This window comes from Poecilia formosa, unplaced genomic scaffold (genome assembly GCF_000485575.1).
Source record: "Poecilia formosa unplaced genomic scaffold, Poecilia_formosa-5.1.2 Scaffold88, whole genome shotgun sequence".
NCBI lineage: Eukaryota > Metazoa > Chordata > Actinopteri > Cyprinodontiformes > Poeciliidae > Poecilia > Poecilia formosa.
In genome coordinates, this window is record NW_006800027.1 from 1,576,123 (window position 1) to 1,590,681 (window position 14,559).

General features: G+C 40.8%; 2 protein-coding genes across 3 annotated transcripts; one reads left to right on the forward strand and one right to left on the reverse strand.

Annotated features, from left to right (window-relative positions):
• Positions 1–1,444: 1,444 nt before the first annotated feature.
• On the forward strand, positions 1,445–7,296 carry LOC103141680 (aminoacyl tRNA synthase complex-interacting multifunctional protein 2-like). Of its 2 annotated transcripts, none has more exons than XM_007557413.2 (4): positions 1,445–1,596; positions 3,411–3,629; positions 3,863–4,097; positions 6,494–7,296. In XM_007557413.2, exons 1-4 carry the CDS (start codon positions 1,582–1,584, stop codon positions 6,880–6,882), a joined length of 858 nt encoding a protein of 285 aa, XP_007557475.1. In that variant the 5' UTR covers positions 1,445–1,581; the 3' UTR covers positions 6,883–7,296. The 2 variants fall into 2 exon arrangements, with proteins under 2 accessions (XP_007557475.1, XP_007557474.1); XM_007557412.2 differs by having other exon boundaries at positions 1,446–1,707.
• A 1,870-nt stretch (positions 7,297–9,166) lies between these two features.
• LOC103141682 (uncharacterized) lies at positions 9,167–11,979 on the reverse strand. Its single transcript, XM_007557414.2, has 2 exons — positions 11,585–11,979; positions 9,167–11,300 (listed from the first exon to the last, which is right to left on the reverse strand). Exons 1-2 carry the CDS (start codon positions 11,774–11,776, stop codon positions 9,588–9,590), a joined length of 1,905 nt encoding a protein of 634 aa, XP_007557476.1. The 5' UTR covers positions 11,777–11,979; the 3' UTR covers positions 9,167–9,587.
• Between the last annotated feature and the right edge of the window lie 2,580 nt (positions 11,980–14,559).

Genomic DNA, 14,559 nt, shown 5'->3' on the forward strand with positions numbered 1-14,559 from the left:
TCTGTAAAGTTATTACTTTGATAGCTAATTTTCACTTTCACTTGAATAAGATATGTTACGTTGAAGTAGCTCTACTCTCACTTGAGTAAAAATTTGGGAATTTTGACTTTTATACTTTTTTTGTATGAAATCCTAATTTAGGAGATTAGTGTTTTGATCTAAATGCTCACTCTGTCTCATTATGTTTTTAGGACAGAAAAATCACCCACTGTTTTAAATATAATGTCAACTAATGCAAAATTTAGAAATGACAATATAATATCTGCATTTGGCAGGATTCAGCTCACATTGTGAATAATGCACATATCATCAAAATCATTGTATTTTAAAAAAAAAGAGCAGTATCAATCATGGAATAACATAAAAAAAACTATGAATCACACAGAAATATTAAACTATTTTTTGTTATTTGTTTCATGTTTGAAAGTAGCTGTATTTAGGAATTATTTTGTAATCTCATGTACTGCTGCTGGCGTGCGGAAATAATCTGAACGATTAAATGGCGCCCTCTTGTGTTTGGACAACCTAAGTCATGATTCAGTTAAACAGATTTTGAATTTTTTGACTCCTCTACCTATGGACTGAAGAAAGAACAATCAGAATGTAACCAAATGATATACGTGGTTTATAGTAAAGTAAGGATTTTGTATACAGCCTTGTCATTATGCTGAGTCCTGCTGTTGCATTAGGACTGCAAGTAAATATGCAGTATGCCATAAATTTTGCTAGTGGAACTGATGTGCACTGTTCAAGAATATAATTTGTATCTCCTTTATGTGTTGGTTTCAAATGCTTTAAGTTGTAAAAAGAATAAAAATAAATTTGGAAATATTTCTTGATTTGTTATCGTGTTAATATGTTATTGATTTGTATGTTGTTATTTAATTCTTTCAAAAAATACCAGAATTTACATAGTATTATAATTTGTCTGATTGCATCAGGTATTACAATCAGTTGCTCCTCAAGCAGCCCTTTTACCAGAAGCTAACTTCAGTTTTTTTTTTCAAAGATTATTTTTTTACTTGAAAATCTTTTGTAAAGGTTCTCTTTCTTGAGGACGAGCATTTCCTATCTCTTATTGGTTCATCTCATTCATCTCAATGTTTTTTTTTTCTTCTGAAAATAACATGTAGACTCCTGAATGACTGAGTAAAGATGCATCTAATCAAATTCTGACTTCATCAAACTACCAACATATAAAAAATAAAAAGACAAATAGATTGGGAAATATCCACATGAAAACACGAATTCTATTTTTTTAGCATGTTTAGAGATCGCAAGAAGTACTTTAGAAGTAAAACCAATGAAAAATAAATTGTATTACTTTTAAATTAAAATTGTATACTGTTACATGAAAATTCAAATTAAACTTACAAAATAATTTATATTTAATAAAGAATAAAACAATTTTTTAATTTGTTTTAATTTTTTCCTGCCGGATGTGACGACACCGTGGCCTCTCTTTCCGGTGCAGGCGTGTTAGCAGCACTCGCTGCCTGTCAACATCACACCTCTTCCGAGGGTTTTTTGTGTTTTGTGTTTTAAGTGTTTGTCCCTGGCACTGGTCCGAGGTGCTCCGCCATGTCCATGTACCAGGTAAAGCCCGTCTCTCCGGACATAAAGATTGATTTGCCCACCTGCATGTACAAGTTACCAAATATCCACACGAGGCAAGAGAACAGCTGCAGCTCGGACCATGCGCTTCAGGTAACCGCTTACTGGTTTGATTTCAGTCAGGATTTTTAGAGCTATCAAGCCTCAATTATAACATTGTGCCTTTTCCCCCCCTTGCTATGTTTTGGTATACGTTCGTCCCAGCTTGTTTATTTTTTAGCCAAGTTAGCTTCCTGTGCTTCCATGACTGTGAAAATGTCAAATGTGGCTGATGCAACCAGTGCTCTATGTAGTCATGAGATTATGGAAGTATTATATTATCAAAAGCTAAATGAATGACTTTAGTGACTAAAGATTATACAAAAATCTATCTTTTAGGTCAACTTCATGTGTGGTTTTTAGAAAATGAATGAAAATGAAAAAAAGTCACCAACTAGATTTAACTTGGCCCACTAAGAAATAATCACTTTCTTCAAAAGGAATACTGAGCTGCTGATGAAAAATGTATTACTGTGTCAAAAAGATGAGATTTTTCACAGATTTTCTTTGTTGCATCTTATCACTAAGATAACTGCTGGTTGAATTTTTTTTCTGCTCAATAATACATCTCTCAATAGATGTTTGCTGTGATCATGGTTATGATCAGCGTTTACTTAAATAATTGTTGAAATAGGATCAGAAAAAAAAAACAACGCTGCAATGTTTTATGGTGAACGTAAGAATGCCAAAATTATACAGCTCTTTAGCTTCTGAGACATCGCTTGCAACTTTAACATTTGTTCACATAATTTAGCAATGTGAACTACATAATATCTTTAATAAAAAATATATAAAAACCAGTGACTAAAACCAACAATCCATCATTAAAGACAAACAGCAGGTATCATTTCTGATCTTTGGCACACTGTATTTAATTTACTGTTGGTTCAGTTGAACAGGTTTAGTCACAAGATGCATTTCTTAAGGTAGAACAGCTGATTTGCAGAATACTCTGACAGAACAAGGTTCTCTGTTTACTGTTTTTTTTTTTTCCTGACTTGATGGCGAAAGAATTTTCCAAGACTACACTGTTGAACTTTTACTACTCAGATCTTTTGACATTGTTTTTGAGATTGTTTTCGAAACATTTCCTCCCTGCTATGCTTGTTCTAATCACAGCTTTATGTAAATGTCAATTCTTTTTTTTTTTTTTTCCTTAAGGAGAACACATTTTGTGATGCAACAGTGTGTTAAATAAAACACTTTTCATTGATTAATTTTATTTTCACCGAAATGGCGGACAAGCATCTCTTTTTCGTGAAGCTGTTGCCGCTCCTCTGATGGAAGAGATCAAGATGGAGGCAAAGCTTCCTGTAAATACTGCTGTGTAGTCCCTGTTTATCAGCGTTGCTCTGCGGAGCAGTTTACCCAACTTACCGTCGTCAGCAAAACCTTCTCGGTGCTCCTTTGCAGTAATATCCAAGTGTTTCTTTTCCTTTCTGTCCAGCAAGTGTTTAGCATCTAAAGCTTCCCCTTAATTGCTATTTAATGATATTTCCTATAATGGGAACTCTAATATGGAAATGTGTTATTTATTTATATACATATTCCAAAAAATTAGGCCCTTATGAAATCATAAAGTATCTAGACCAGGTAATTAGCAAGGCATGCAAAACTTCAGCAAAGTTTTTTTCTTATTTTTTTAATGGTTATGTATTTAAGGATTTGTTGTTCTTGTTGGTCGTCATGTTAACGTATTGGTTAAATGCAGTCACTTCAGCTTTGCAAAGCTAAACTACGTCTTTCTGTCTTTCCAGAATGGCGACGTGGACCCGGCAGTCAGGGCTCTGGAGGTGCGTCAGGATGAGATCATGAGGAAGCTGTACGAGCTGAAAGCGGCGGTCGAAGGCCTCGCCAAGACTGTGACGACCCCAGATGCAGATCTGGACGTGACGGTCAGCAGCAGCCTCTCCTCACAGAGCTCCAGCTGCGACATCTTCAAAGCAACTAAAAACCTGGATGCACTGCTGGGGAAGGTAGAGAAGTGATGCGTGTTGTAGCATGTACGGCTAACTGGGCCATTAGGGCTTTTAGATTTTGGAGAAATCGTAAGACTCTACTAACCAGCTGCCCCTATCTGTATCGATAGCAGTCTTGGTAGATTAGAGGATTTGGACAGACGCTTTCCCATTTGTGGCTGCTGTAATGGTTTAACTGTAATAGAGAAATCGACTTAATACTCACGACACATTTTCCTTCGCCCGTTTAGGACCTGGGCGCTCTCCGGGACATCGTCATAAATGCAAACCCTGCGCAGCCTCCCCTCACCCTGCTGGTTCTCCACAACCTGCTGTGTCAGCACTATCGGGTTCTCTCCACTGTCCACGTCCACTCTTCGGTCAGCAGCGTGCCGCCACAGCTCCTGTCCTGCCTGGGTCCCAAACACGCAGACAGTTACGCTCGCCATATGTTCCAGCTGGGCTTCACCCTCATATGGAAGAACGGTAAGGGGGCACTGACACAGGTGCGTTGTAGTTATGTTCTGCCAGGTTCAGACTACTAGATTATGGTTTTATTTGGGTAGAGAGCAAGACTGCACAAGATGAATTGGAATACGATTTCTCAATGCTATGACAGGAATATCTGTCAAAATTAGCTTCCGTTTTTTTCTGACCTTCCTCTAAAAGTAAACAACAGGTGCAGGAAGGGAACACTGTGAAAGTCTACCCAACCTGCAAAATACATTTTTGGCATGTCGAATTTGCATGCACAACATTTGCATGGTATCGCCATTTTACACTTATTGATATTACAGTAATGACTGCAGCGTATTGTGCAGGTCTTGTAGAGGTACACTGTTTAGAGATTTTGTGAAGCCCAGACCTGTAAATATCTTTTTTATTTTTATTTTTTTTCCATTTTCTTCTTTGATGATCCTGGCCTATTATCACTCAAAATCTGTTTGTGCTAGTGTTAACGGACTGGAAAAAGCTTCTCACAGACCAGCCAGCAATACAATTTAGTTCCTTATCGTCCTTGTTGAAGACACTCACAAGCCCCTGACTTATTTTTTTTGTCATCTACAGTTCTCTTGCACAAAAGTGTGTTTTTTTTTTATTTATTTTTTTTTTTTATGTGGTTACACCATCATCTGTGTAGCTCTTTGAGATTTAATCTGTTTTGTTTACATGTGTTTACACTCCTGAGGCTGTAATATTGTTGCACATAGGAAACGGCTTTCTGGATCCACGGCTTTATTCACTCTCCTCTATTCTTGCTGTATGTTTGTTGGCTGTAGTATTCTTTTCATTTCTTGTTTCTTATTAGCCGCTACTGCTCCTGACATCTCAAGTCAACGACCGGCTCCTTCATTAGAGTTAGCATGCCAGATATTTGGTCAGAGACTGGGACTTGTCATATCACGTCCTTTGATTGTCCAAATTTGATGAATGGTGAATTCTAATTTATCATGCAACTACAAGTTTTTTTTTGTTTCTTTTTTGCAATGTGAAGAGTGTTTACAGTCCCCTGCAAAACATTCAGGGGGTATTAACCCTTTGAACTTCACGTTTTGTCACAACCACAAATTTCAGTGTATTTTACTGTTTTGTGATGTCATTGGGTAATAACATCATAAAGACCAAGAAAACATCAGAAAAACAAAGCAAAGTGGAAGCAGGGATAAAGTTGTGAATATTTTTCCCTGTTGCCAGTTTACCCTTTGTGATGGAAAATGGATTTTGGACCTCACATCTCATGAAACTAAGTTGGCAGTAAAATATGTAGTTCAAATATCAGGGCAGAAAATGTCCTAAGTAAAAGTAAACAAAAAAAGAAACCCCAAAAAAACAGTGTATATGATTTTAAATTCTGCATTAATGCATCATACTGTTCCGAAATCTGTCTATTAAGCCTGTGTGGTTCATCCCTGCTGAACCACACAGGCTTAATACACATCTGTGCTGTTTAATTTGGATGTGATTTCATGTGAACGCATGCGGGCAGATTGCTGCTCAGCTTGTCTGATGTTATAAAACTTAATTACCGTACTATTTACCAGGTCAAAGTAATTACAAGAAACGATAAGACGTGAGCTTTCAAGTAGGTGTTCAGCTGCTTTGTGGAGTGATTAGGAGGTGGAACTTTATTTGGTCGATGGCTGTAATTATCAGGAACAAAACTATGTGGAAAGCAGTAGAATGAGGAAAACGTCAGAATATTTTATGTTGTTTCTTAGCTGTAAGTGTTGACATGATGCTGTCATCAAAAGTTAAAAAGGGGAATAGATTTGTTACTTACAGATACATTTTAAATGTGGCATTCTGGTGACTGGATTGATTGTGGTTAATAAGTCCAATTTGATTTTTTCAGTTAAACTATGAAATAAAACTAGGAGGAGGCGTGTTGTCTTCAGTTGTCCAGCAGACACTCGTTCTCCATTAGAAGGGTGAATTAAGGGTGAAACCGTGAATCCTTACTAAGGAAGCTGGATATTCATAAGGCTTTGTTGAGGGATATTACCAAAAAGTTGAATGGAAGGAAAAAGTGTGGTCATGAAAAGGCATCTTGAGCAACCTGAGATTGCCTTCATGCCTCCCGGCACTGAAGCTGTTGTTCATGCGACATGTGAACGTACATTTCCACCAGAAAACACTTTATTTGATTTTCAAATTTTCTTTGAAACTGAATTTTAGTTAGTTAGTTAGTTAGTTAGTTAGTTAGTTAGTTAGCTCTCATCAAAATTAATAGACACTTGTAATTTATCGTTCTGTTTTGAATGTACATGAACATCTCTTTTTTTCCAGTTAAATTAGTGAAATTAATGACCTTCTTGGTGATGATTGGATTCATTGAAAAGTGCCTGTGTGCTTCTTTCTTTTTCCTCCTTGCTTGTTCGCAGTTCCCAAACTGGAAATGAAGTTCAGCGTCCGCAACATGTGTCCCATTGAGGGCGAGGCCAACGTAGCGCGCTTCCTCTTCAAGCTACTCGCTCCCTACCCCAGCGACCCCGCTGTGGCCACGCTGGTGGACAGCTGGGTGGACACGGCCTTCTACCAGCTGGCAGACGGCAGCGCCAAGGAGCGGGCCGCTGTCCTGAGGGCCCTCGACTCCGCTCTGGGTCGTGGCCCCTGGCTCTGCGGGACGGAGTTCTCCCTGGCCGACATCGCCTGCTACTGCTGTTTGTCGCAGAACGGCTCAACGTCCGCCACCGCCGCTAACGTTCAACGCTGGATCAAGTCCTGCGAGAACCTGGGCCACTTTGGTCCTGCCAAGCTCCTCCTGAAGTGACCAGGGCTTTTCTAGGACCACATGCAACATGACAGAGGGGCATTAGAATAAAAAAATGATCTCAGCTATGTCTTGAACTCCTTCTAATTCTTCCCCACCCTATTCTAGTGTACTGACAAACTCGGTGGGTATAGTCATGTTAAAGTATTTATTTCTGCCATGCTGCTTTTATTAAACGAGGGGGGGGAAGCATGAGAGGATTACATAGACAAGCACTTGGTAAATTAAGTTTAAGTACTGAGGGAGGTAATAAACACACTGACTACACACCCTCCTCCAACTTTGTGCCTAACATGATCCTGTTCTAAACGTGTGTTAATGTGTGGGGTGTGACTAGGTCTTTTCACAAGTAATACTTTATACTATTTGTTTTCTTAAAACATTAAAAGACTTAAATTTGGATCAAACTTGAAACTTGGCTTTGCTTTGTCTTTTTGTTCCCTTTATTTAACTTCTTTAGAAAACAACATGATCTTTTCTGTAGTTCACATCTTTGCCCAAAAGGAGCAGAAATATAGGTTGACTTAAGTATGCTTCCAAATATACTTTATCACTTAATACCTTTATGTACTTCATGAAAATATGCTGCTGAACGGTGACCAAGGAATGAAGTGAAAGGTAAGGAAATACTGAGCAATGTTTGTTCCACCAAACCATCGGATCTCCCAACAGTTGCAGGGCAATCTCAATAAATTAATATATCAAAAAGTTATTCTATTAAAGTAATTCGATAACGTGAAACTCCTATATTTAGTGCTATGCTGAATGTGCACACAATACTTAGTTGGGACTCTCTTTGCAAAAATCAACCTGTGGCTCTGCTGAAGTGTTGAAACTACAGGTTGACTTAATGTGTCCTTTGGCTTGGCACATATATTTATTTTGGCCTAACAATCTGGTATCTTGACAAACTACTGATTCCAAATGGGGTTTAGGTCAGTTCTGCTCGTTGGCCAATCAAACACATACCATGATCATGAAACCAGATACTGCATTTATTGGCAGTGTAGGCAGACGCTAACTGCTGGAAAATAAAACCAGCATCTACCTGTGGTAAGTGGATTTCCAAATTAAATGTAAAATGCTTGTTAATCTAGAAATTTGGACCACAGAGCCACATTCCCATCCTTTTTCCTCTTTAGACCCGGTTCTTCTGTCCGGTCTCTGATTTGGGAGTAGCTTGGCAAATTATATTTCGTATGCAAAAATGGCAGCTAAAACAAATTTTCATGTTGAAACAGCACAAAGGTACAGATGGAGAGGCCTCTACCTTGAAAAAACCAAACATTTTTAAACTCGTATCACTAGCTTGTACTGTGACAGTTTGGGATTTTCTGCATAACTCCTGTTACTTATTCAGTTTACTTCTTATCATCTGATGTGTGCAGTAAAATCCTGCCTCAATGTCAGACGTGGAGTTTCTTCAGCAGTCCATGCCTATGTCTGTATAGTCCTCTTTAGGCAAACTTGCAGGGACTTCTCTTGAATTTGCATACCTTAACATTGATACATGCAATAACACTGAAAGAAACAACCTAATCCTATGATTTCTCATTCTCTCTGTGGATGGTTTTGGATCCTCCCCAGAGTTTTGTTTTTGACAGCTTCGGTCCGTGCAGAGCCTGCGCAGAAATGTGTTTGTATTCTCTGACAGGCTCCTGTTGGTCTCCAGGCAGCTGTCTGACAAGACGAAAGCTCTTAGCTGACATCTGGGCACATGGCATGGAATACGCTTGAGACGCTGCAGCAATGGAGTTTTGCTATTTGTGAATATCTTGCTTATAAATACAGGCATCTATGAACACCAATCAGTGCGCGCTGATGAAGCCAAAGCTGCATACAAATACAGTTCTTTACAGAAACTTTCGCCATGGATATGAATGTCAAGTTAAATTGGAGGTCTATTTTTTCCAACACAATTTTAACTTTGACTTTAGACATGAAGCCGTACAAATATTCTATTCAATGTATCTCATTAACTCGCCTCTCTTCTGCAGTCTTTGGCCATCTACAAGTGTTTAGGTCGATTCTGGCTGAATAATTGATCAGTATTGGCTGAATTAGTAGAGTTCATTTAAAATGGCTAATTACTTGGTGGAAATGCACAAATTCTTAATCCAGCCTTGTGTATGAATCTATGCTTATGTAGAGAGAGAAAAAGAGCGAGAAAGAGTGAGTTAAAACTGTAAAACTGACTGAAACTGTAAGTTAGCAGGCTTCATTGCTAATTGCCTTCTTGTTAGTTCAAATGGGACAAAAAAAAAAAAGCAGAGACACATACAAACATGTTTTGTTTGCCTTTTTATATATGATATAAAACATAGAGAACAAGATGCATTCGTACTTAACAGCTGTAGAAAAAAGTAGCCCAACCAAAAGACAAAATCCTTTCAGTTTAGCTTCTTGGGCTTTTCTAAAATCAAAAAAACAGCACAAAAGAAAGATGCTTTTTGTCAGCTCATTCTTTCTGAATGTCAGTGGTAATGATTGTCAATCAGATATTTTCTTTTCATTAGGCCATTATGGAGGAGCAGAAGTAGGCTTCACTAATAAAAAACATGGAGAGGAGGAAAATGCAAAAAACACATCAAGGCTAAAGAGCCTGAAATGAGACGTTTTGTTATTTTCAGTCATGATTTAGCACATTATGGTTTGATTCCACACAATTTGAAAGGTTGGGACCAAAAAAAAACAAACAAAACAAGTCATTCTGTTAACAAAGGACACACGCTGCTGTTGTATCTTAAAAGCTGAATGCGTTCGAAGTAGTCGTCTGTTAGAAAGTTTCTCTGCGAGGTCATGAGGTTGCCCTTCTGGCTGAAGAGGCGCTGGACGGGGGCCGACGAAGGCAGGGTGGTGTTGTATTTGAGAAAAAGCTGCTTCACTCTGGGGAAATCCTGCAGACACTCGAGGCTCTTCCCCGTTCCCTCGACGTACTTGCGGATCTCCTCCGTCACCCCTCGCTGCTGGTTCTGAGCGGAGGTCTTCGCCGACCCGTAGCTGAAGAAGTCGTCCTCGGATTTTATCGTGGACAGGTTGCGGCTGGTGTTGGCCTCGGGCACGTCGCGGGGCTCCATCTGGGAAGCCTCGGTGGCCAGCAGGGAGCACATCTCCTCCCTCTCGGAGGCCGCCATCCACCACAGGCGGAATTGAGGGGTCGTTGCCGTGGCGATCTTTGCCTCATTGTTGGAGAAAAACTCCTGGAATCGAACGTCGATCGCCACGGCAATGCTGTTGATGACGTCGCCAAAGTAGCTGGCTGCGTCCTTCTGCTCGTTTAGCTTGTTCTTCAAGCTCAGGATGGTTGGGATGACGAGACCGAGGTAGCACTTCTGCTCTGCTTGGAAGAGTTCGAGCGCAAATGCGAGAGGGTGGAACACAGTCACGTATTCCTTGAGGAAGGCCATTTCCTCCGGCTGCAGGCGGGTGACCTCCAGACGGGCACAGAGCTCCGTCAGCTCCCGCTCACTGAGGGAGATGATCTTCTGCACAGCACAGTACTCCACGTTCCAGCGGATAACGGCTGGGACGACCAGCGCCATCTTTCTAATCTCCTCTGCCACTTCCATTCCAACCTGGACATGGTGGCACTTGTTCCATATGGAGAACACCTTGGTCATGGAGCTGTAGTGAAGCTGACACATGGGCCCCTCCGAGATGGCCTGCCAAAAGTCCTCAGTGATGATCTGCTCCAGGGCGTGAGATGCGCATCGCTGCACCGGGGGCAGGAACAAGAGCATGTCCTGCTCTCGCTCGCCCTCCAGTATGGTTCTCACGTTCTCGAAGAACCCAAAGTCGTCATCCCTTTCCTGACTGTCCGACACGAACTCTCTGAAGACGCTGGCAAAAGGGCTGGCGTTGTCGGTGACGGTGGTCTGGACCTTATTTTCAATGTTGTACGCCACATGGGTGTCGTGTATCCGCCCAGCGATGGAGTCGTATGAGATCGTGTCCTGCAGCCGCGGGAACCCCAGAGCGGCAGACTTTCTCTCGAGTGACTCCGGATCGATCCAGTGGCACGTAATGCCAAAGAAGCTCCTGTCGTTGGCCGTCCAGATGTCCGCTGTGGTGCAGACGTACTGGATGCTGCTGAGCTTGACTAGCAGCTCCTCTCGCATTCTGGTGAGGCCTTGGTCCACTTTGGTAAACAGGGTCACCCTGTCCATGACCTTTAGCCCCTCCGTCAAACCTGTGATCAGCCTCTGGAAACCAGGCTGCTCCAGCACGTAGAAAGACTGACAATCCTCCACAATGAAGCTGAAGATGAGATCATCAATCTTGGACTGGGTCAGGCATTTCGAGATGATCTCTGCTTTGAGTTTTTTCAGCTGGCAGTGTCTGCTTTCCTCGCCGTTGTACTCCTCCTTCTTTCTCCCTCTCTTTGCATCAGGCCTGGCTTCACAGCCCAGGTGTGTTCTCTGAAAAAAACAAAAACAAAAAAAAAAACAAAGACGCGTTTCAGGGCGGATGTAATATAACTTCATGCAACTTTAGAAACTTGTGCAATACAAAAAAAACCAACAAAAAAACAACAAAACTATCGAACAAGCAGATGCCTTCTTTTCTTGGAGGAGTCTGCAGCGCCATGATTGGACCATGTGTAACGTTATTAATTAGCTGTTCATTCATTTACTCGGTTTTAAAACCTGAACGCAAACTGAGCTGCAGATCTTCACATTCACGCTGCGTTCATCTAACTTACGTCTAAATGCTTCTTTAGGTTTGACGTGGAGGTTTTCGACGTGGACAGCAGATTGACCCTCGGCAGGCACAGATTACATTGGACGATGATATTTTTCCCCTGATCAGCCTTGTACGTGAAATGGTGGCGATAACGCCAAGTGTTAATGGCCGATTTAGTCTCCCCGCAGACATCACGCTGCTCCACATCCATTTCAGTCGCAATGTCTGCCGCTAAAGACGAGCTAAAACACACAAAAAGTATCGTAATCCGATTTAGTAATCTTGATTACACGTAAAGTAACGCTGGCTGTGAAGAAATCCTCATGAAAAAGGGGGCAGGCCTTTGTTTCCATGTTGCTCAGCAAGTGGAGAAGGAGAGGACACCTACGTCATCTTCCTGTTCGCGAGCGCTTTCAGAACAATGCTGAAGTGGGTTAAGTGCGCATGCGCCTCAAAGAAAGGGACCCGTAGTTGTTACGTCATAGTCAATATCTGTTATTTTGAGGTGCACCTTTTTTTTTTCTCCCTCGTTATTTTTCGGAGCTACCTGGTGCCACCATTAGGTGGTGAAAGGTAAAATATTACAGCGTTTGAACAAACAAATACATAATCTACAATAAATAGATATTTGAGGCAAGTTTGGTAATTGGAGAGAAAAATTGTAATTTGTTTTCAATTTTGTTCTAAAAACACATGTCACATTTGTAACTACATATTGTGCACAATTTGAAACTAAAACCTATATGTTCTTATCTTTTTGAAAAAAGATGCCTTTGTTAGTCTAACTTTAGTTAACTTTATGCAGTGTATTTCTGCTTAAGCTTTTGGGGTGTATGCAAAAATACAATTCAGTGTCTGAAAATCTGAATATTAAGATCAATTAAAAAATTGATTTTAAAGATAAATATCTTCTGAATAATCTGCTCATTTCTATGCACTCGGTGCCTGGTTGGTCCTTCTTTTTCTTCAATTGTTTCATCAATATAGTGAGATGTAGAATATCTGCCTGTGTCACTGCTGAGATGTAACAATGTTGCTTTGACTGCTGCCTTTAGTTCATCTGCATTGTTGAGTCTGGTGTCTTCTTCCTCTTAACAATACCCCATGGTCAGGCCACTTTGCTGGCCAACCAAGTGGAGTAACACCATGGTCACTGAAGCTGCTCTCAGATATTTAGGTAGATGTGTACTTTGCATATCAGAAAACACAGATGACCAACACCAGAAGGCGACATGGAACACCAAATCATCACTGACTGTAAAAACTTCACGCTGGACTTAAAGCAGTATGGATTCTGTGCTTCTTCACTCTTCATCTGAACTCTGTGACACCGATTTCCAAATGAAATACAAACTTTAATCACATCTGAAATAAGAAATTTGACCTACTAAGCAAGCAGTTCAGTTTCTTCTCTCCTTCTCCCAGGTAAGACAATTGTGACGTTGTCCCAGAATCAGCATTCGTCTGTGAGTCAGTCCACTCCTTGTGAAGATCCTTCAAACCACTGAATAGATTTTGCTTGACATGTGTTAAGTCAGCAGTCTTTCCCATAACTTTGTTGCAGTGAGAGACCATTTAGAGGCTCAGGAAATCTTGGCAGGTGTTTTCAGCTAAATAGCTGACACAGTGTGACACCATTAGTATATTCAACTTTCTGACAATATTCTAATCATCAGAGACACTTAATTCTTTGTCTTCGTCATCCCTAAGATGAAATATTTGTGACTGTGCCACAAACCATGTGGATACAGTAAAGCTGTGAAAACAAAATCTGAATCCAGTCAATACACAAAATATTGTCAACACTACCGACCAGTCTGAACCCACTACATGGTAAAACATGGTGGAGGCAGCATCATGCTGTGGACATTTTCTTCAGCATTGACAGTGTTGAGGGTCAACAGGAAAACCCTGCAGATAATCTGTTAGAAGCTGCAAAATATAGCAACTCTTAGACCAATAACTGAATGGTTCAGATTAAAGTATTTACATGTGTAGGAATGGCCCAGTCCAGTCCAGATGTAAATCAACATCTAAAGATACTATCCATCCAATCTGACTCAGGTAGAGGTTATAGGAAGAGAAGGATGGGAAACAATATCAGCTTCTAGATGTGCATTTTCTCTAGATTAGAAAAAAAATGGAATCAGTTTGTGATTTAAATCCCACGATACGATAGATTGGAGGTTCCTGATTCTAATTTGACAAAATGTCGAGAGGTTTGTTGTGCATGGATACTTATGGAATATTTGTAGCCTTCAACTTTTGCTTCCCGAATGAACCCGGTGAACCCCGATGATTCCTGTTCAGTACAGGAACACCGGCTGAACATCTAATTGGTTCGAGACAGTCTGTTCGGTTGTTGGGCTGTTGTGCACCACAGGGATCGTTGTGTCACGGGATGCCATTCTCTCCTCCCTGTGACAGCGGTAACTCCGAGTTTGGTAATATTCATGACATGTGAGTTCATTGCGGAGCGTGGAGACGTCTCACGTGCCACTGGCTTTGTTTGGATATTTACATTTCCTCATAGAATCGGCAACATTTTTAATTGGGCACAGGCTGTGACAGCAAATTTAAATGCAGAACCGAGTTCTCATTTTACTCATTTAATCGCACGTCTCCTTCATTGGTTAGATTTGATGAGGGTGGGGTCTCACTAAAGAGTCTTTTGACGTCGCGCTCGTTCAGATGGGTTTTTAACAGAGACGCAGTCTGTGTTGGAGCAGGAAAAAAAAGTGCTCTAAGACCATGACTGAGGAGAAGAAAACAATCTAATCAAGTGCTGATGAGGTTGGAAGTGTTTTGATGTTGCTGTCAATCTCTCCTCTGTGCTTCAAATGGGGCTTCACTAGTGGACACCACCAGTGTCCTTTCTGCAAGCTGAACGTCAGCTGAGCATTACGAACAGTGGCTTCATCAGTCTGTGGTCTCTTTCACTTTTAAACACAAGTATGACCAGAAGACCCTCGCCCTGACGCGCCCTGGTGCGTG

Excerpts from the sequence above, each read along its gene's own strand:
- LOC103141680 (XM_007557412.2), top strand. The coding sequence starts at position 1,582 with ATGTCCATGTACCAGGTAAAGCCCGTCTCTCCGGACATAAAGATTGAT. Across the intron at positions 1,708-3,410 it reads GCTCGGACCATGCGCTTCAG|AATGGCGACGTGGACCCGGC; the intron begins GTAACCGCTTAC and ends CTGTCTTTCCAG. Across the intron at positions 3,630-3,862 it reads TGGATGCACTGCTGGGGAAG|GACCTGGGCGCTCTCCGGGA; the intron begins GTAGAGAAGTGA and ends TCGCCCGTTTAG.
- LOC103141682 (XM_007557414.2), bottom strand. The coding sequence starts at position 11,776 with ATGGATGTGGAGCAGCGTGATGTCTGCGGGGAGACTAAATCGGCCATT. Across the intron at positions 11,301-11,584 it reads ACCTAAAGAAGCATTTAGAC|AGAACACACCTGGGCTGTGA; the intron begins GTAAGTTAGATG and ends TGTTTTTTTCAG.